The 23,088-nt window shown below is 48.3% G+C and overlaps 1 protein-coding gene across 1 annotated transcript in view; it reads left to right on the forward strand.

The window, feature by feature from the left end:
- The window catches only part of KNL1 (kinetochore scaffold 1), a 617,593-nt gene extending 596,870 nt beyond the window's left edge, over positions 1–20,723 (forward strand). Inside the window, exon 26 of the mRNA XM_086937420.1 lies at positions 20,171–20,723. Coding sequence (XP_086793546.1) covers positions 20,171–20,285 — 115 coding nt within the window. The 3' untranslated portion in view covers positions 20,286–20,723. The remainder of the gene's footprint in view (positions 1–20,170) is intronic.
- The last annotated feature ends 2,365 nt before the right edge of the window (positions 20,724–23,088 follow it).

Consider the following 23,088-nt stretch of genomic DNA (forward strand, 5'->3'; position numbering starts at 1 on the left):
GGTGTTGCAGCAGGCCACGTGCTTTCACTACTCTGTAACCTTGTGGAGATGGGTGGCAACAATCCTTTAACAAAAGTCTGAAATAGTGTCGGCTTGTCTCAGTTGTCGAGTCCTGTCCACTATAGTCAATACACACCTGGCTGAGTCTAGAGAAGTAGTTAGATGTTGTTTCCTCAAACTTTTGTTTGCAATCAGTAATGGCTGTCCAATCAGCCTTTCTGGCCGGAATGGCGGCCTTAAATTTCGTTACTATGCGACCTGGCAGTGCTATGATAGCCTCCGCATGCCTCTCACCTGGTTTTCTGTCCTTATCCATGGTTACTAAATCTTCCCACTTATGCTCGAATAGGGTCTAATCATCTATTTTCCTTATGGGTCTCCAAACGTCTGGGGGCAGAATTAGCCCGAAAAACTGATCCATGTCTGTTAGTCATGGTGTAGGCGGTAATAACCGTATCCAGCCCTTTGTAGAATCCGGTAGGATTTTTCCGGGGGTCAGGTAAGTCCTTTTTGGAAACTAAGATGTCCGCTCGAAGCCACGGAGTGTACACCCACTTATATAACGTCATACTTTTGGCATCTGGACTATCCAATCCCTCAGCATTACCTGCCCCTCGAGCAGGGACAAAAACTGGAGCAGCTTCCCTTATTGGTGCCATGGGGAGGGACATGGTATGGTGGTGGCAATGGGTGGCGGAGAAGCTCCTCTTCATGGGGGTCTGCTCGCACTAGTGGTCTATGACGCACAGGATACTGACCAGACGCATTTAACCTGTGTTCTCTGTCTGCACACGTACGGTTGGATGCAACTTTTTTCTGTTGTAATTCTATTAACGTCTGTTTATCGCTCTTTTGAGCCTCTTTCTGTAGCCTCGCCTGAGCCCTTCTTTCTCTTTCAGCTCCCTCCTTTTTCCATTGGCCTAGGGCATCAAACATAGCTTGTTGCAACCTTCGTCTATGGAGTTGTATTTCTACAGCCTCATTTAACTGTATCCAGCCCTTCGTAGAATCCAGTAGGATTTTTCCAGGGGTTGGGTAAGTCCTTTTTGAAAACTAGGATGTCAGCTTGTTGTATAGCATTTAGGACCCTAGTGTAATTTTCCCGATTCATGCCCTTATATAGGTATAAATCACCCTATCCTTATATAGGCATAGAAATCATAACCATATTTAGACATAGCTCATGCTGTCCAAATACGGCATGGCTACTTCCACTAGTTCCGAAAATCCACACCGATTTCTTGGAAAACTCGGCTTCAGCAGTTAGGGACTTCCCCTTGCTTGAATATTGATTTGTCCAAGAACTCATGGAGTTTTCAAAGAACTGAGACTCTTCGATGACGTTATTATGTCCAACTGTCCATCAAACTCTGCACCTTCAAGGTATAAATATGCCCACACTTGCCCTAGCAAACACACGGTGGTTTGGAGCAGTTCGACTATCTACTTGCCCGCGCATCCTGCTGCAGCAAGTGCCGAAGGAAGCCGACCCACAAGCAGACGCACTGAGAGAGACGCTGTCTTTTCTCTTGCTGAGAAATCCAGCTCCAGTGTTTCCAAGCTCCCCTTGCGGGGTGTTGGGAAATAGAGTCCTGAGACAGAGAGATACCAGACCTCCTTCATTCTAAACCAAGGTATGGAGCTGATTAGACCCTAGGAGAAATCTTGGATAGATTCTTGACAAAAAGAAAGTACATTTATGCTACACCACACTTACTTCTTCCCTCGTACTAGACTCAGGTTAGGTACATCAGGGTAGGCGTATTTTAGAAGCACCAGTTGAGTACTTTTAGTCTTTATTTATTAATGTATGTATTTTATGGCTTGGAAACCATACCATGCTTTTACAGTATTATTTTATAATACTCTTCTTGCTATATGCATTATACTTTACAGCCAGTATTATGATTGTAGCAGTTCGTTTCTTCTGCATGAGAAAGAAGTCTGTTCAATAAATACTTTTTATTGAAAACGCCTGTCTCTCTATTTCTCTGCACCTCTGGTCAAAAGAAGCATGCACGATTGACTGAGTAAAATATCTATCTATTGTTTCCACGACTCTGAAGATCAGTTTTATCTTGGGCAAACAAAGTTGTCATGTTTATGTGGTTGTCAGAAACGAATCCCTTCTTGTTTATTCAAGAAAGTTTCTTGTGACCTCTGAGCTAGCTGGCACTCACAATTAAGTTTAATATATTCAATAGAGACCTAGTAGACATAAGTCCTACCTCACATCTATAGGATATATTATTCCAATGCGCAGAACCTATTGGGAATATAGGAACTACACTACAAGCTCGAAGCCACGGAGTGTACACCCAATTATATAACGTCCTACTTTTGGCATCTGGACTATCCAATCCTTCAGCATTACCTGCCCCTCGAGCGGGGACAAAAACTGAAGCAGCTACCCTTATTGGTGCCATACGACCTCCAGTTGCACCCACCATTACTGGTGTTTTTTCCACTTCCTCCTGGTCTCTTTTTAGACCCTCCATCATTTGTAGCATGAGTGCTAACAAACTGTTGCTTTACTCAGCACTTCCCCCCCCCCCTCCCCCACTGTCAACTTACGATACAATCCTCTAACATGGTCTGCTGGTGTCACTTCGTGGCGTTTCTCATAAAGAGAGAATAATTCATAAGCAAATTGTTGTAGGAAGTAGCCCTTTTGAGGTGGTGCATAGGCCTCATAGATAGCACGGATCAGGCAGGTGCGAACTAGACCATCCAAGGCCTGTTTCTGTGTAGATGTAATGCGGGGTGTGTGGGATCGAGCAGAAGATGTTGTCTCGGGGTCAGATTGAGCTGGAGGGGCAGTGGGATCGGGAGGTAGAGGTTGGGTGCTTTCGGGGGGTACATTCCCATCGGCCGGGTGGATGGGGAGGGACATGGTATGGTGGTGGCAATGGGTAGAGGAGAAGCTCCTCTTCATGGGGGTCTGCTCGCGCTAGTGGTGTATGACACACACAGGATACTGACCAGACTCATTCAACCTGTATTCTGTCTGCACACGTATGGTTGGACGCAAATTTTTCCCGTTGTAATTCTATTAACGTCTGTTTATCGCTCTTTCGAGCCTCTTTCTGTAGCCTCGCCTGAGCCCTTCTTTCTCTTTCAGCTCCCTCCTTTTTCCATTGACCTAGGGCATCAAATATAGCTTGTCGCAACCTTCGTCTATGGAGTTGTATTTCTACAGCCTCAATTTTCTTTGCTTCAAAAGAACCGTATATGGGCCACTGAGTCTCTATATCCTTGGACGTGTATTTGTGCCATAATGAGTTATACATTATAGGGGTAATACCGTATTTTATGCACATGACCTTACTTAGGGTACCTTCTGGGGGAGGGGGGGGGGGGGGCTGACTATCTTCCAGCACCCTCGATCGAGATGTACAACAACAACACCATCGTGCAAATTTACTAAATACAGGCATGTTTTTCTATATTATTTTACTAAAACGTTTCTGCAAGTTTCTAGGCTGGACAAAAAGTCCACATTACCTGCTCAACTTCAATCTTTGCAAAGAGGGAACAATAACAAAAACCCAGACAATCTAAAAACAACAAAAAAGTGTCATATACCAGCGACCCTACCAGAATCCTTTGTCTTGTTCTCCAGGCAGTCTCTTTACTACAACGATCGTCCAAGTCTATCGGGGGCCCGAGTTAGGACCGGAGCCACTTGCGGAGGTCTTTTCAAATGTATTGAAGGTCAGGTGGTGGCTACGCATAGGTATACAACACCACCGTCCGTTGAACTTCCTCGTCGGGACCCCTCGACCAGACAGCCGTGTCACGGATCCGGCCCCACGTTGGGCGCCAATTTGTGGACTTGGGGTCTCCTTAGAAGACCACCCAAAGATGCAGGCTCACCCTCTCGTCCACGGGCCCGGAATACAAAATGAGCCCAACCCTGGAGCACGGAGAGAAAAGTTATTTATTGCAATCTCATGATAGAGAGAGCATCAGCAACAGACTGGCTGTCTGAGGAGGCAATCTCCCGAGTACTTTGGTTCCGCATCTTATATACCGTTCATCCCCACCCTGTGTGTGCAAGAAGAACAAACAAAAACCAATAATTTACACAACAAGCAGTGGTCAGTCTGATAATATCAGCATGTGATAGCTGTTGGACCCCTGCAGGGCGTAGGCGAAAAGCATAATTACACAACAAGTAGAGGTCAGTCTGATAAGCCTGCAGATGGTAGCGATTGGACGCCTGCAGGGCGTGGTGCGCAGGGTGAAGACAGTAAGCATCTGGGAAACTCCCTGTCCGACTGGTTGAGCATGAGTTGGTCAGTTTGTGGCAGGCCAGGGCACAAACTGGGTGTAAGCATCTGTGCAGAAATGAGGCAAGTCAAGAGTGAAGCCCCGGAGCGTTTGTGATACAGAGAGGTGGTCAGTGGTTGAAGTGTGAAGCACAAAATGGCAGAGCGAATGGCAAGGTAACAGACATACTTTTCCACATAACGATGTCTTTATATTTTTTGTTTTGTGAGTGGAGGACGCCCTGGTTCTGTTTCCCCTCTTATGCTCATCATTTGACAGGTCATCACTGATGAACATGCCTTTTGATGGGTCTCATCTCTTTGGAGAGGAGACGCTGCAGCGGTTTAAAGATACAAAGGGCCACAGTACATTCCTTGGAGCTGTTGACTCCTGCAAAACAATTCCCTTATCACTTCCATAAATGTAGAGGCTCTCTAAGGGGTTTACCTATAGGAAACAACTACCTTTGTAGCCATTGATGCAAGAGACAGTACAGTCCTTTTGGGGTAGCTGATGCGGCACTAGCAGACGTCCCACTGTCCAGCAGGGGCACCAGACTTCCAACTCCTCTTAGCCTGCACAACCGCCACTAAACTGCTTTTGTGTGCCTTAGTGGATTACACCCGACCATTGGGAGGAAAGATTCAGTATTTCCTTCTAGGATAGCAATAGATCAAGTCCACCATGGCTCTTCAAGATTGTCCAAAAGGGCAACACCCAGTCTTTCATTTACTATCCAACCCACTTTTCTCCCCCACTAGAACAAATTTTGGAAAAGCATCTGTCCATTCTGCTGCAGGGGGTACATATCTTACTCTTGACGGGTTGTATCGAACAGGATCATGCTAATTTCTTGTGCTGAAATAAGACAGGAGCCTCGGGCCTGTCTTGGCCTTCGACCCCTGAATACCTTTGTGGAAGGACAAATTCAGAATGCTTACATTAGCTCATGTCCTATCTTCTCTCAATTTGGGACCCTGGGTAATGTCCTCATGCTTGTAAGATGCATATTTTTATACACCCATCCTGCAGTTCCATAGGCATTACATTAGGTTCAAGGTGGGCCAGAAACTTTCAATTTGCCATTCTCCCCTCCACGGTTTATGAAAAGGATGACAGTAGTCGCTGCCCACCTTCTGTATTCATATAACTCGACAGCTGACTACTAAAGTAGGCTTGGCACAGTCACTCATAGACATTGCTTCATTTTAGCCGGTGGAGCCCACCGGCACTTATTTTTTCCCTTCATATATTTCCAGCAAGCAAGAGGTGGGAAAATACACAAAGGGTAAAGGGGCGGAAGAGAAAGACTTGAAAACCGACACAAAGGGAGAAAGCAGGGATCCACAAGAGTGCGATACAGGGGCAGGGTTGTCTGGAAGGGGATTAAAGAGACATGGTGTGGATTCAGATCTTCGTAGCCTTGATATTCGGTGCTGAGCTTTGGGCACTGGCACTCATTCTTTTACAAATTAAACACTGGTTCCTCTGAACGACAGCAGAACTGTTAACATTTTTGGATTTCATCATAAAAGAGCCCAAGTCCTACCTCAGCCCAAGTCCTACCTGATGTCCTGACAGAGGATTCCATTCACTGGGTGGTTTTCAAGACTTTTCCTCCTTACTCGCCCGCGGCAAGTTCTGGATATTCAGGCTGTGATCCTGATGTTTCGGGTTTCATCCTTGCTCTCTGTGAGGATGGCTCTGAGGCTTCTCAACCTCTTTGCCTTGTTCCTCATTATCAGCAATGACAATTTGGACATGTGGGCTGGCAATGGAACCTAAAATCCCATTGAGCTCCGCATCAGTGGTGCCTTTCCAACTCTATCCAGGTCTCGAAGGAGACCGCCCAAGATCTGCAGTGGTGGCAGACGACTGATGACTCATTGTTTTGCTGCAGAATGTTTCTTCGTAACCCAAAAGAGACAGTGGTGACTGATGCATCCCTGCTGGGTTTGGCTCCAAATCAACCTTTTGGAATTGTGGGTCCTGAAGGTTTACCTGCCACCTTTCGCGGCCTATGCTAGTGCAGGTTCTCACAGACCGTACCACCACCATGGTGGAGTGGGTTTCTGGCACTGTGTGAGGAGACTGTGCATCTCAAGGTCGTCAGAGAAAGAGAATCTTCTAATCCTTAACCACCTGGTGGGGTAGCTGAAGGTCAAAGCGCACATACTAATCAGATATTGCCTGGCAGATTGAGTGGCGTCTGCATCTGAAAGAAACACGTTAGTATTAGATTCCTTACCTTAGAATATCCCCAGGCGTCAGTCTGGATCCGGAAACTTTTGCGTAGCAGTACCCCTGCGCGTCGGTAGGAGTCGTCTGCAGGCGTCCCCTGCGGCTCCGCGTCCGTCGTCGGCGTCGTGCGCCGTGATGACGTCGCTGGAGTATATAGACGCCGCCTCCGCGCGCTGACGTCAGTTCTTCTTTTTTCCGCGCCAGTAAGCGCAGATCCGAAGAGCAGTACTCCGGTCTTTTGACCAAGTTTGTTAACTTTCTGTATCTCTTTTTGGTGCCTGGTAGGATGCCCGGTTTCAAGAATTGTGACGGTTGTGACCGCACGATGTCGGTCACGGACCATCACCGACTCTGCCTCCGGTGCCTGGGCCCCAACCACGACGTGGACGCCTGCGTCGATTTGCCGGGCTCTGACTAATAAGGCTAGACGGGAGCGGTCCCGCAAGCTACTCGAGCTCCGGGTGTCGGCCCCGCGTCGGGAGCGGTCCCGGTCCGGCCGGAGGTCAAGGGAGCGTTCGAGGGAGCGGTCGCGGAGCCGCGCCGGACGCTCCGGAAGTCGCCACCATTCGTCGGGCTCTTCAGGTAAGAAACACAAGAAGTCGGGGCGTCGTCATCGTACCCCCGACTCCCCCCGACGCTCGCACGACGCGGCCGGGGGTTCGGGTGACCCCAACCCAGCGGCTCCGCGAGAGTCGCCGGCGCGGCCTGCTCCATACCCTCCGGTCCCTGGGCAAGGTGCGACGCCTGAGGAGATTGAGGCGTTCCTCATGGCCATGAGGGCGCTCACTTCTCCGACGGGGCTTCCGGCGCCTTCGGGCCCAGTGAACCCGTCTGGGGGCCCTGGCGGCTCGGGTGTCCCTGACTCGACGCCATCGGGTGATCCGGCCCCGGTGCCGCCGACGGCTCCGACCCCGGCGCCGCAAGGGCCTTCGGGGTCGACGCCGGGTGGTCTGCCGGCCGCTCCGGCGCCGATTCCATCGGGGTTGCCCCCGACGCCGCCCCCGTGCGGCGCCGGTTCTCCTGTGCCGGCTCCGGGCGGCGTCGTCCCCATACCCTCCCCGAATCCGGACGCGGAGTCGAACCGACGTCGCTCGACGCCGATGGGGCCTGTGAACCCCGAGGAGCCGGTCTACATCGTTGACTCCGAATATGGAGATGATGAAGAGTACGGGGAAGGTTGGGAGGGGTCTGAGGACCCTCTGTCACATGAGTGTCAGTATGACGTGGACTGGACAGGTGATTTGGGGGATGCCAGTGGTCTGGACGACTCTCCTAACCCTGGCTTTGTCTCTCCTCCTTCCGTGGCATCGGAGGAGGGAGCTGCGTATTCAGTGGTGCTGATGAGGGCTGCCAAGGCCTTACACCTTGAGCTCCCCGTCGCGGCTGTGAGGCCTAACATCCTCACTGAGGTCTTCAAACCGCAGTCATGCCCACAGGAGCCACTGCTGCCGTTTAACGAAGCCTTGTCAGACGTTCTGTTGGGCACGTGGTCCAGGCCCTCTTCAGGTTCGCCTGTTGATCGGAACGTGGCCAGACGCCACCGTCCGTGTCCGGACGACCCCAAGTTCCTGTCCACCCATCCCACCCCTGAGAGTCTGGTGATCCAGGCCTCGACTTCCCAGACCGCATTCCCGTCGGCCCCGCCCGACCGGGAATCTAAGAGGTATGACCAGTATGGCAAGAAGGTCTTCTCGTCCCTGAGTTTGGGACTGCGGTCTTGCAACACCGCTTGCCTCTTGGGCCGCTACACCCACTCTGTGTGGGATACGGTCGCGGATCTGCTGCCAGAATGCCACTTGGAGGTGCGGGCGAAGCTCGGCAAGGCTGTGGCTGAGGGCCGAGACGCAGCTAAATATTCCATACGGTGTGGTCTTGATACGACCGACTCGCTGGGCAGAGCTATGTCCACGACGGTGGCGATTCGTCGCCACGCCTGGCTGAGATCCGCCAACTTTTCGGCAGATGTCCAAAATGCCTTGATGGACATGCCGTTTGATGGCTGTCGCCTGTTTGGTGACAAGGCGGACCACGCGCTGGAACGCTTCAAGGACTCCAGGGTCACGACCAAGTCCTTGGGTCTCTCGACCCAGCGCCAGCAAACTGGTTCGTTTCGCTCCTTTCGTGGCCAAGGAAGGGGCGTCCCCACACGTGCTGCCAGCCACGCGCCGCAACAATCCTTCCAACGCGGTGGCGGCCGTGGAAACCGCCGTGGAGGCGGTCGGGGTCAGGCCACACCTCCCCCCGCAGCATCTGCCTCCAAATCCTCCTAGTCCGTGCTTTCAGGCCCATGTGACGCCAGTGGGTGGCAGGGTTCGCCATCACCACGCCCGCTGGCGCACAATCACATCGGACAGGTGGGTGCTGCAACTCGTCCGAAGGGGCTACTCCCTCCCCTTCGAGACCACTCCTCCAGCCATGCCACCGCAGAACCACCGTGTGTCGGGGGACCACTTGACACTTCTGCGGGAGGAAGTTACGGCCCTCTTGGCCAAGGGGGCCATCGAGCGCGTTCCTGGGCCAGAAGTAGGGCATGGTTACTATTCCCACTACTTTCTGGTGCCCAAGAAGGACAAAGGGGGCCTACGTCCTATCTTGGATCTACGGAACGTCAACGGCTTCCCCTGGAAGGAGAAGTTCAAGATGTTGACATTAGCTCAGGTCTTGGCTGCTCTAGACCCGCAAGACTGGATGGTAGCGTTGGACTTGCAGGATGCGTATTTTCACATCCCCGTCCTGCCGGCCCACCGGCGTTACCTGCGGTTCACGGTAGGCCAGGAGCACTTTCAGTTTATCGTGCTCCCCTTCGGCCTTACCAGCGCCCCACGGGTGTTCACAAAGGTGTTGGCGGTGGTCGCAGCCCATCTGCTCAGGTTAGGGGTTTCAGTCTTCCCCTACCTAGACGACTAGTTGTTGAAGGTGGGCTCGCCCCAGACAGTCGTCCACCACCTTCAGATGACGGCAGACCTCTTGCACGACCTGGGGTTCTCCATCAATGTGCCGAAATCACACCTGTGTCCCTCTCAAAAGCTCCTTTTCATCGGAGCGGTTCTGGACTCGGCGCAGTTTCGGGTTTATCCTCCGGAACGGCAGGTCCGGGATATACAGGCTTTGATTCCCATCTTTCAGCCGCTATCCCGGGTTTCGGTCAGGTTGACTCTGCGGCTGCTGGGGCTGATGGCTTCCTGCATCCTTCTGGTGCATCACGCCCGGTGGCGGATGCGGGCTCTGCAGTGGGACCTGAAGTTTCAGTGGGCCCAGCATCAGGGCAACTTGTCCGACCACGTCTTGATCTCGGAGGGCACTGCGAGACAACTGCAGTGGTGGCTTACGGACCGCGATTGGGTCAGAGGCAGATCCCTCTCCCTTCCCCAACCGGAGCACGTTGTCGTGACGGACGCGTCCCTCCAGGGCTGGGGAGGCCACTTGGGAGAGGCGGAGATCAGAGGCATCTGGTCTCCGGCGGAGTCCCGGCTCCATATCAACCTGTTGGAGCTCCGGGCGATTCGTCTAGCACTGAAGGCATTCCTCCCCTTTGTCAACGGGAGTGTAGTGCAGGTGTTCACGGACAACACCACCGCCATGTGGTACTGCAACAAACAGGGCGGGGTGGGGTCGTGGACCCTTTGCCAGGAGGCTCTGCGCCTCTGGCAGTGGCTGGAACATCAGGGCGTGACTTTGACGGTTCAACACCTGGCAGGTTCTCTGAACGCCAGGGCGGACGAACTCAGCCGTCGGTGCTCGATGGATCACGAATGGCGTCTGAACTCGGACGTGGCGCAAGGCCTCTTTCTGAAATGGGGAGAGCCTTGGTTAGATCTATTCGCCACAGAAGAGAACGCGCAATGTCATCAGTTCTGCGCGTTGGAGTTTCCAAGACGGCACTCGCACGGCGACGCCTTTCGGCGCGAGTGGAGTTGCGGTCTGTTATACGCCTTTCCGCCTATACCACTTCTGCCCAGAGTTCAGATGAACAAGTTACTTACCTTCGGTAACGATATATCTGTAAGAAACATTAGTTAGTATTAGATTCCTTACCGAACCCACCCATCCTCCCCGTTCTGCGAACTGATACGTAGGGTTAAGGACATCCCTTTCAGGGCCCTAGTTTCAAAATGGCACCAGTGTTGGTTCTCACAAGGCCCTGCGTATTCTGGCGCGGAAAAGCTGTGTACAAAGAACTGACGTCAGCGCGCTGAGGCGGCGTCTATATACTCCAGCGACGTCATCACGGCGCACGACGCCGACGACGGACGCGGAGCCGCAGGGGACGCCTGCAGACGACGCCTACCGACGCGCAGGGGTACTGCTACGCAAAAGTTTCCGGATCCAGACTGACGCCTGGGGATATTCTAAGGTAAGGAATCTAATACTAACTAATGTTTCTTACAGATATATCGTTACCGAAGGTAAGTAACTTGTTCATTCCGAGGTGGCACAGAGCATGTTCGATCATTAAGGGATAGACTGGCTGGATCTATTCACCATCTTTGAGAATGTGTAGTGTCAATGGTTTTGCGTTTTGGTGTTTCTCAGAGAGCACTCGTTAGGGGACACTTTCCAGCTAGGATGGACCAAGGTTCTCGTGAACACCATTATGCCGCTACCTCTCCTGCCTAAGTTCTGAAGATCGATGTAACCAGGCCCAATCCCAGTTGCCTTGGGCTGGGCCAGGAGTGTGAGATACCTGGAACTCCTGAGCATCTGTCTGCCGATCAGGCTTCCTGTTCAGTATGTACTGCTGCCTCAGCAGCAGGAATGGGTCCCTCATATTTAACTTTGCAACTTGCACCTCCATGCATGTAGATTATGGGGCGGCAATTAACCACATTTGACTTGCTGTCTGAGGTGATAAGTCATCCTCGCTGCCAGACGCCCTTGCACAAAATCCATCTATGTTGGGCGCTGGGACCCAGTTTGTTCCCTGGTGCAGTGCCCAGGAAGGTGAAACCTTACCAGTGAAGCTGTCTGACTTAATTGTGTTTATTTGGTCTTTAGCCCATAAAGGCTTTGCAATTGGTAAAATAAACGGTTATTTGTCTGCCTTTTTGGGGCCTTCTACGTTTGCTGGACCAACCATCCTTGTATAAATCATCAGTTGTGGTGTGGTTTATAAAACTCTTTACACACTAGTTCCTACTTGGTCTTGACATTCTTTGTGTAAGTGTGTTGAGTCTGTGCATAGTTGCTTGCTGTATCTCTTGACTATGAAAACTGTCTTCCTTTCTATTTTTGTCAAACTGCATGCACTTTCATTGCAGCCCACCCTACAACACTCGAACCACCCCCCCACCCCCGCCCAATGACAAACTGGTCCGGAGGACTTGGACTGCTTTTTTGTCCAAGGTTGTGACCTACTTTCATGTTGGGCAGAGGATCACTCTACCAATATTTGCTCCCCCTCAAAAGAGCAGCAGAGACTCCATTGGTTGAACCTTAAAAGGGTTTTGAGTTTTTATATTAATTGTATCAAGGCCCATCAAGTGCATGATCAGGTCTCCGTGGGGGTTTCTGGAATGAAATGGATGATAAACTATTTGTGGAGGTTTCTGGAGTAAAGAAATGAAGGGCTAGTCTGAAGAGACCTATTGAGGTCGATAGCCCTCTGCATCAAGAACAATACACACTAGCCAAGAATCTGCCATTCCATCTGGGCCAATACCACTTTTACTGCATTGGCGTTGGGGGTGCCTGACCTTGATCTCGATCAGACAGCGACATGGGGGTCAGTACTCAAGTTTGCAAAGCATTTTTGCCTTGTCAACCAGGTCTGGTGACGAGTACACTTTTACCAAAAAGCCCTGTATGGCTGATTGGACTGAGTCCACTCCAGCCTTGGGAGGGACTGCTTTGGTATCATTTCTAAAGTGAGGAATCTGCAGTTAGAAATATCCAACAGAAGAATAAGATAGTTACTTACCTTCAGAATGCTCTTTCTGGTGGACACTCTGACTGCAGATTCTTTGCTGCTCTCCCACTTCCCTGTTATGTGAAGTGGCTTCTATTTAACAGCTAATAAGGTCTCATGTTAGAGTTCAGCACATTGTCACTGACAGTTGCTTTTACACTACACTTCTGAGGGCACAGAAAAGAAAAAGACAAGAAAGTGACATCTGTATGGAGGGGTGACAATTTCATGTGGCTCTGCTCTGTCACTTCTGTGGCTGTAATGCATCAGAACAGCACCACATGTTGGCACCTGGAGGAAACATGAAGAAATAACCTCCACGTCCGAGAACTGCTTTTTCTTTTTCTTTCTGCTCTCCAAAAAGACTGCATTTGTGGGGATATGATTCATGTTTTCATTTGATTTTTACCAATCCTCTATGCTGACCGTAGAGCCAAGACCCTCTGACCATTGGACATAAATGTTCCCATTTGTCAGTGGTCAGGTTTGTATTAAAAGGTCATATACCACCCTGATGTGCACATTGCTGGGAAGATGGAACACAGAGTCAAATAATGTTTTCAATATCTTAGTGGTGTTAAAATGGCTCCCAAGCTGCAAATAGTTCTAGAACCCAACTCTGTTCTTTATCAAGACCTTCTCCTGTATCTCGTTAAACTACGTTTTGACCCTACATAGGAGTGCATATTTTCCCTTGCTGTCTCAATGTGCTTCTACCCCGACATCCCTACCATATGCTCTCCACACTTTCCTACTGATAACCAGTAACAAAGTGCATGTGCTCAATCCTTAAAACATAGCAACATTGGCTTACATCCAGTTGGTATGTTTAATTTACTCATAAGTCCCAAGTAAAGTCGTACTACACGTACGCAAGGGCTGATAATGCTACTAGAGGGCCTGCAGCACTGATTGTGCCATCCACATAAATAGCTCTTTAAACATGTCTCCGGTCTGCCATAGCAGAGCTGTGTGTGCCTTTTTAAACTGCCATTTCAACCTGACAAAATAAACTTTTTGCCAGGTCCAAACCTTCCTTTTTAGTACATAAACATCACTCCTAGCATAGTCCATGGACAAACCAGATGTCGGGGTGTAATGTATTTGAAAAGTAGGACATGTATGTTTAGGTTTTACATGTCCTAGTAGTGAACAACTCTTTAATTCATTCTTCACTACTGCAACACCTACCCCTCCCATAGAATAACATTGGAGCTTGCCTTATTACATTTTCTAAGTGTAATTTCCAAATCTGAATAGATAACCTGTTCATGTTTGGTGTCTAACTTACGGTGAAGTCAGATTTAAAAGTGAGATTCTGGAAATACCGCCTTAAGAAACTTGGCATTTTCCTGCTTTATTCATTTAGTGTCTGTAGCTTGTCTCTGGTCACATGATTGGGGTAGCTTACAGTTGGGGTATGTGTATTGCTCTAGACAACCACACACAATAGGGAGCTTAGGTGTGCCTGGATGGGCCATCACTGACAGGATAGGAGGGAGGAGCTGGGCACAGCCCCACTTAGACCTAAATAGGCTGTGTCCTGCCTCCACACAAAGGGCTGTATACCCCTTGTAGTTGGTTTTGACGCCAGGACAGGGAAGGCAGGATGTCTGGGGACTTCAAAGTGAAATCTCTGTCCTACTTCAAAGGCACAGCTGGCTATAAATACTGTACCTAGGACGTCACCACTTCAGTACACTTCTAGACCGGTGGACATTCTGGCAAGAATGACTGCTGTACTGCTGAAGAACTGCCACTCTACTGAATTGCACTCTGCTGGAGACTGCCTTGCTGCACTGCTGCTTTATTGTGCTGAACTGCTGCCCTCTTGCCTTTGTGAGAAGGACTAATCCCGCATCTCTTTAAGCCAAACCCCAAAGTGACTCCAAGGGCAAAATGGCTAGTCTCCTGACCTGAAGCCTCCGGAACATAAAAGGCTTGCACCTGGACTCTTCAATCTGTGAGTCTATCCTGCCAAGTGGTGCCACCCTAGTCCTGGACACTTGAAAGTGGGCTTAAGGTGCTTACCAGCCTCTGTGGATCCAGTGTAACAGACGCATCTACTCTGCTGCATGGCGCAGACCTGAGCAGAATGATGCATCCTCGGCGCAGGCCCTCTTGATGGCATCCTCGGGGGCGGCCCTCTTAATGGCATCCTCGGGGGCAACACCGGACTCCGCATCGCCTCCGTCTGTGCACCGCATTCTTGATACCGGACTTCGCATTGCAAGCCCCGTCAACGGGATATCCGACTGCGACTCAGGCCCTCGCATCGCAGCCTCACTGCTTCTCGGAACCCGACACATCACTTTGGCTGTGCGATGCATCTTCGGATCTACACAATGCTCTCCAAACCAGAATTTAAGTTACTTTGTTCAATGGGCCTAACTGGGTCCCTGCAGCCGGCCAGCGCCCATCGCAGTTGGCCTGAACCTGTGACTTTATCCCGGTCCGGTGTGACCAGATTTCCACAGTTGGTGCTTTGTGGATTTTGGCGCTATTTTGTCTAAAATCTTTCAAATTGAATATCTCCGGTTCTACGGATTGCTTTTTATGTTTTGGTCTTGTTTTAGTTATTAGATTGAGCTCTATTGGTCTAACCTGGTGTGGGATCCTTTATGTGATGTGTTTTCACTGTTTTACCTTTTGAAGTATGCTCCAATACTTTACACTTTGCCTTCAAGTTAAGCCTGGCTGCTCTCTGCCAAGCTACCAGGGGGTTGAGCACAGGTTAATTTGGGGTTGCTGCTTGACCTAGGCTCACACCCCACACAACCAGTAACCCAATTTCTTTTAGGCATATTGAGTACATTTACAAATACTCAAAAAATACGCTGCCCCAAAGGACTTTGGACAAACCAAGAATCCGCTTTAAACCCGGTGCTGGAGTAGGGTCGGACTGGTCTATATTGGTTTCAGGCAGTGCCTGGAGGCTGGTCTGAAAGGGGGGGGGATGTTAGTTTTATGGCTGATTGGGAACCTGTTTCATGGTCTGCTGGGCAGGTTTTTACAGTTTATTTCTCTTATACTAAAACAAATATTGCCTGTAGCAAGCTCAAATCCATTCAGCTTTCCATACCTTAAAACACCCACTGTCTCTTTACAAGTTCAAACCAGACCCAATGTTCAAAGGTAGGCCTTTTTTTAGTGCTCGTCTGCTGATGCGCATGCGCATAGCTGGCGTAGCTCTATAGTGGCTTATCCAGAGTTAAACCACTGGCGATTCCACTGGCGATTCCTTGCAGTGCATGTGCGCTTTTTAGGTCATTGCGCAAGCGCAAGCCCTAAAAAGCGCGTGCACAATGCCACCAGCCGCCTGCAAGCCTGCCTCGCATTACCACATCAAAGGCAGCCCAGCCTCCCTCCCACAAGCTTTTCAGCGTGCGCTCATCCCCTAATTATTCACGGCCGGACGGCCGTACTTTCAGTTTCACCTTTTATGCTCTCTGGTGCTTGTTTTTTTTTTAACTTGTTTATTTTGAGAGGGAGAGTACCGGCACTTCTCAAGAGAAACGTAATACTTTAATTGGAGTTTACCTGCACTTATATTTTCAATTTCAAGCACTGGCCGTACAGCAGGGCAAAAAAAACATTGACAAAGCCAAGAGGACTCAAAAACTAAACCTGCTGGCTTTTGATCTCTTCTTCAGCAGCACACTTGGACTTTCCTAGCCCCTCCCCTTTCCACTTCCTAGTCATTTTCCTCCTTACCCGCCAACCCTGATCAGCCCCTTCCTTGCCTCTTCCTAGATTACTCCTTCCTTAGCAATCTCACCCCCCATATGTCTAGCCTCTACAAGACCCCTTATTATTTCTCCCTATCCTAGCCCTTTCCTTTACTCCCCACCCCGCCCGCCTCGCGCTATTTGTATGCCCCCCCCTCCCCCACACCCTCCTTTTTTATTTCTCCCCTGGACAATGATAGCGTTTTATGAAGTTCTAACCGGTTTTTGTCAGGGAGATCCTTCTCACAGCTATTTATTTATTTATTGACATTTGTAGAGCGCGGCGAATACCCGTGGGCGTCTCGGCGCTAATTAAGGGATGGATCAGCAACTGGGGTAAAGAAGATATACAAGGCTATTGGTCAAATAACCACGTCGTTAGCTGTTTGCGGAATGTGAACAGGGAGGGACTTGCTCGGATATGTGCAGGAAGGGTGTTCCAGAGTCTAGGGGTGGCAACCAGGAAACGCCTGTCGCCCCAGGTGACTGTTCTAGTGCAAGGCACAGCCAAGAGGTTCTGAATAGAGGAACGAAGAGATCGGGTTGGGACATGATGGAGAAGATTCTGTTTGAGAAAGTGGATTTATGAAAGTAAAACTGCTGAAAACGTTCTTAATTTTCATATTTGTTAAGCTAATTTCAGTACAACGCTGTACTTTTGGATTGGAGGATTTTATAGCAGTAGAACTACTGAAATATTTAAAACAAATGTTTCTATCAGCTCCTTTGCATACTTTACATTCTCTTTTCTCTAACCCTCATATTTTATCAAAGCTGTGCCGCTTTATACTTTTAAAGATCAATTCAAACGCACAGAATTATTTTCTTTTGGGCCTTGCTTTAGATTCAGGGGGAAGCTGGGGAAGGAATTAGACAGCACGAAATAAAGACATGCGATTATTTTCAGGAACCCCGCCGACACCCACCACACAGCTCCACCGATGCAGCCACCACACAGCTCCACCGACACAGCTCCACCGAGGCACCCACCACACAGCTCCACCGATGCACCCACCACACAGCTCCACCAAGGCACCCACCACACAGCTCCACCGATGCACCCACCACACAGCTCCACTGAGGCACCCTCCACACAGCTCCACCGAGGCACCCACCACACAGCTCCACAGATGCACCCACCATACAGCTCCACAGATGCACCCACCACACAGCTCCACAGATGCACCCACCACACAGCTCCACAGATGCACCCACCACACAGCTCCACCGATGCACCCACCACACAGCTCCACCGATGCACTCACCGATACACCCACCACACTGCTCCAACTAAGCTCCACCAATGCACCCACCACACAGCTCCATCAATGCACCCACTAAGCTCCACCGATGCTCCCACCACACAGCTCCACCGATGCTCCCACCACACAGCTCCACCGATGCACCCACCACACAGCTCCACCGACACTGCCCCAATGATGCACCCACCACACAGCTCCACCAACACAGCTCCACCGATGCACCCACCACACAGCTCCACTGATGCACCCACCACACAGCTCCACCTACACAGCTCCAACGATGCACCCACCACACAGCTCCACCGATGCACCCACCACACAGCTCCACCGATGCACCCACCACACAGCTCCACCGATGCACTCACCACACAGCTCCACCAAGGCACCCACCACACAGCTCCACCGATGCTCCCACCACACAGCTCCACCGATGCTCCCACCACACAGCTCCACCGATGCACCCACCACACAGCTCCATCAATGCACCCACTAAGCTCCACCGATGCACACACCACTCAGCGCAACCACCGCATCACTCAGCGCAACCACCGCATCACTCAGCACCACCACAGCATCACTCAGCGCAACCACACCATCACTCAGCGCAACCACAGCATCTTGTTCAAATACGTTCTTTCAATGTTTCAAGCTGTTTTCAAGCTTTCATGCTTTATTACAAATCACAAAAAGATGTTAATATTTCTCTTCTGTTCTTGGATTTTCGTCACAATAAAAAACACTGAACATAATCTTCACAAAATGTATTTACAAAAGTTTAAGCTATTGCCGTTACAAATTAAATAAATGATTCAAGTATTAATTATTTAAAGAAATTAAAAGCCATTGTTATTTGTAATATCAATACATCTAAGTCACGTAAATACACAACATGTTGCATTACAAAATGCTATAGGTGTTTGCGAAAGTTATAACTATTGGCATTGTAAATGACAAAGCTATTATTTTTTTTTTTAGCTATCTAACTTACACATAAGTAGTGGTGCTTAAACAATTTTCAGAGTGAGGGTACTGCCACCTATGTTACATCAGTGAAATCAGTCATAGGCTTTGTGAAAAATCTTTTTCCATCAAACTTCAGAATTACAAAGAAATGCTTCATTGTGCTTTCCACACTGCTGATATATTTTAAATAATTTGTAAGGTTTATTTACAGGTATTTACATTTTGTATTTGAAAATGGACATCCCACAGCCTTTCCATTTACACTCTTTTGATTCCCCTGCAAGATTATCACAAAGTTCACTTTGCAAAATACTCACACTACGCAGTCAAAGAAATCAAACACCAATCTCCGTGTTAAAGTGATAAACTGCAATTTGACAAACGACACAACTGGACATATGACCTCTAGCTTTGAACGTACAGCAGATGTGGCTTGATGAAAACAAAATGTAAAGGCATCTTAATTGCTCACTCGCCTTCTGAACTTCCGTCATGATTATTTTGAGAGTGCCAGCCGTCCCCTTCCTTCTACCGACTATGTTAAATGAGGGCTACTTTGATTTTGGTGCTCTGGCCTCTTCTCTGTCCACTGACCCCGGGCGTAGTGTGATTCCTAGTTGTGTGCGCTAGTGCTGAATAGCTTTGCTTGTTTTGTTTATTCAAACCCCTATGATAAATTAAAAAATGTGTTTTCGCAGCAAATTTGTCTTTGAATGTGGGGCTATTGTTTCAGGGACGCACACGGTTCCTGGCGCAACCTCCGACCTGCACTAAGATCACTGAGAAATCACACACGTTTTACAAGTGAGGAATAGGAGCGAGCGCCGTAGGGGTGGTGTGCAGGCCCGACTTGGACTCTTTATAACTTCTCTCTCTTTCTCGTCCATATGTGACTAGCTGTTGCAATGGACTGGAACAGTTAATCATGCACAGACACGGAAGAGTTGGCTGCTATGCTTTTACTGTGGCTCCCGGCTCTTTCTACTCTTGGACAGGCTTTCTAGTAGAACAGCGTAGGTATTTAGTAAACCTGCATCTTAAATAGAACTTTTTTTCTTTTAAACTTCTCTTTTACAATATATTTGTATTCAATAAAATCTCAGTATTTAAAATGTTGCATACCCATTTTTCTTTCTTTTGATGATGAAAGATATCTTAAAAGTGAAAAGGTCGGGTAAAGTCCGTGCATGACCTATTGGCATTGGCTTTGCCTGTGCTTGTTCTCTCACTCGCTCTCACCCTCCCCCTCCAAACAAAGTCATAGAAAGAAGTCAGGAAGTGAGCACCCAGATTGATAACAACATTGGTCACCCATTGATAAACTTTGCGTGGAATTAACTTCTACTCCGTGCCCAGGCATACTTCACCGAAGCCCAGGGGGTGTGGTGCCATTCTCCAGGCATGTTCCTGCCAGACTTGGCTGGGTAGCATTGTGGGTTACCACACATGCTTTCACTCACAATGTGTTCCAATATTACTCCCCGAGTGATACAGAGAGTGCTCAGCAAACTGCATTAGTGCTGCTTAGGTTATTCGATGATGATGATGTGCCTTCTCCCTTTCTCTTACTCAGTTGTTCTAGAGTCTGCCCTTGCTTGCATGGAACCTGTACACATATCTATGAATTAGCAGCATAAGATGCAGTTTCTGGTACTAACTTCAGGTCCCAAGGACGTTGACGTTAATCAAGAGCTTACAGAGGAGTGTGTGGGTGTGAGACAGTGAAGAAGTTCTGTAACCTGTTATTGTTGTGCCTAAGCGCATTCCTTGACTTGACCTGTACAACGTTCTCTTTCTAGCCAAGAAGAAATATCTACAGTTCTATCAAATGTGCCACAAGGTACCAACTACATCAAAAGAGCTGTTCAGCAAATTCACCGTAATCTCCTCCAGGAACCATTTATGCTTCATTAGGATATCTGGAACCTTGCAATGAAAAATGATGGCTTCTTTCTGTCTTCCGTTTGTCAGCCACCAACATACTTTGGGCTCCTTGAACATCTTTCTTGTCAGCGACTCAATTGATGTGTACGACGGGTCATCTTTGATCAGTGATGAGTGGAGCTTGGCTGGTGGCCCCTGAGCACTGATGGTTAAATGGACCGAATTATATCTGACAACTTTCTGTATATATTTTATTGTTATTCAAGTTTACATGTCCTTTTCCTTAAACTAATGTTCGTGTGTCTGTGGCATTGCTTTGTGATGAAGTGATACAAAAGCCAATGCACAGTGTTTCTCTTTGGTTGTAAGATATCACTCAATTTTTCATTTGCTTCTCAACAATTGAGTAAATTTGCTTATGTGCAATAAAAATATGTATTTATGAATAAACTATAAACTATTTTCTTTATATGTTAGTCTGTGTCTTCATTTAAACAAGCACATTGCGTTGCTGGGTCCCTTCGCTCAAAGGATATTTTATAGTCCTAATTTCATTCTTAACGCATTTGGGCTGTATAAAGTGGTGTCACGTGAATGTTTGTCAAAATGCTGGCATATTCAGAATAACCCCTTGGTGCAAAGTGGGTAGATTAGTTTGCCAGATGTAATCGCTGTAAATAGAGTGGACGGGAGCTAGGCCAATTTTTGGCAGGAGTTCCGCACACACCAAACCTTAGGTAACTCCGAAATTTCTGATTCCTGTTTGTTGGGAACCTGCAGAGGCCTCTTCAGTAAAGTGACATTTAGAGGAATAGTCTAGGTTGAAATAATTTAATTTATCCTGTAAACGGAAACTAAGCATTAGACTACAAGGAGCTATGGAGTGACGCATCGAGTGGGGGATGAATGGTAGTTATTCTATTCTATTCTATAGTTTTGGTAGAGCGCAACAGCTGCCCCAGCAATGAGGCGTCCCGGCGCTAAGAACCAAGACCTCGGCCTGGGCGGAAGGGGAAGGGGAAGGGAATTACGGGAATAGGTACGTTTTTATTGCCTTCCGGAACAGTAAAGTGCCAAATACAGAAATTGACAGTTCTTTTGATGTGGAACATTTTTAATTAACGACTTTTCCGTTTTTGACGGCTACAGGGGCAATTGAACTGAACCCGCTCTTTGGAACCTAATCCGAAACAGTTATTTGTATTTGGCTGTCATGGGGTTGCTGCTGTGGACAAATGCAAATAAACTACAATGGGTAAAGCACAAAAATAGTGTTTCTTTTGTGTGTGCCATTTTAGGACGAGGATTCAAGAAAAATGTGTTCTATTAATTTCTCAACTGGAATAACTATAGTAAAGTGATAAAATAAATGTTTTTGGAAATAGGTCATACAGTCTTGGTTTTTTTTCTAAGAACTTGTTCTAAAACAGGTTTTCCTTGGATAAAGAATCATAGGGGGAAAAATTATCGGAATCACAAGGTTTCTGTTGACATTTAACTGGTATGAGGTTACACAAACCATATGCTTCATTGTAATGTTTGCACTTCAATTTTAAGAAAATGCTTCTTTGTGCCAGTTGCTATGTTTCAATAGGATATTTGTCAAACTATTTTCCATTATTTTCCCACCTACTGCACAGTACATTTTTGTAACAAACTATTTTTCATCAACACATTTAGGATAGAAATTCAGGGTATGATTATTGCGGCTTGTAAGCTGACCAAGGAAATCTTGGACCCGCACCTCAAACTTTCAGCCTGGGCCACTGACACATTGATGGTGTGTTTGTGTGTGTGAATACTTCAGCTGATCTGTGAATTACACTGGAGCACTGTCTGAAGGACCCTGTGCATGAAATCCTAACTTAATTCTGCCTTTGAAGCCTCTTCCATGCCCTGTTGTCCTTCATCCCACAGGGCCATAGTTAGTGTGGTGGGGCATGACCAGCCCTTGCTGGTCATGGAGGATAACCAAGGCATGACCAGCGCATACATGTCGCAGAGAATAACCAGCCCATGCTGGACACTGAGGATAACATGGCATCACCAGCCTATGCTGGCCTTTGAGAATATCCCAGGGTCTTAGACTTACTGCTCCCAGGATCATGAACTTAAACTGTCCATGCACTGGCAGTGGCGGTTTGTCCTCTGACCTTACGACAGGGACCTATGACAAAAAAATCAGCCCCCCAGCCTCTTGTTGGGAAGAACGTGTTAATTCCCTGGTTTGAGGTCCTGTCGCAGTGAAGGAGGAACATGTTAAGAGTAAACTCTGTGCATTATCACAATACGGTCTCAACCACATTCTCTCTATCAGCTGTCACAGGCCTTCTAGGCTTTTAAGTCTACATGATGCTTTAACTCAAAATTGTCAGACTGGCACATGCCTTTCTAGATTGCGTCTGAGCAGTATAAAGGGAGGAAGCAGAGTCTGGCCAAGATTTAACCCCTTCCGACCCCCCCCTCCATCTTTGATTCTTTATGAACTATCTAGAATCCTTGGAGCCAACCAAGAGGATCCAGTTATAGGGGTAAGTTAGGCTCCAGCTTAGCAAAAAGGCCTTCTCTCCTCCACAGAGTGGTAGTAGACCGTGGATCACTTCCTGTGCAACAAGACTTCTAAAGACTTACCGGACTACAGGCATCCTAAAGCTGGAATTTTACAAAAGCCAAGCTCCACCTGGTCCTGCTATTACATCTGGCAGAGCAATGAGGCCAACTGCTGGTATCTAGACTAGTCTTCACTCTCAGACATTGACGATGTCCAAGATAAAAGGGCACCCACTGCTAGGAACATTGGAGGGGGAAACGTATACAGGGCATAATGTAGCAA

Source organism: Lissotriton vulgaris, chromosome 9 (assembly GCF_964263255.1).
Source record: "Lissotriton vulgaris chromosome 9, aLisVul1.2, whole genome shotgun sequence".
NCBI lineage: Eukaryota > Metazoa > Chordata > Amphibia > Caudata > Salamandridae > Lissotriton > Lissotriton vulgaris.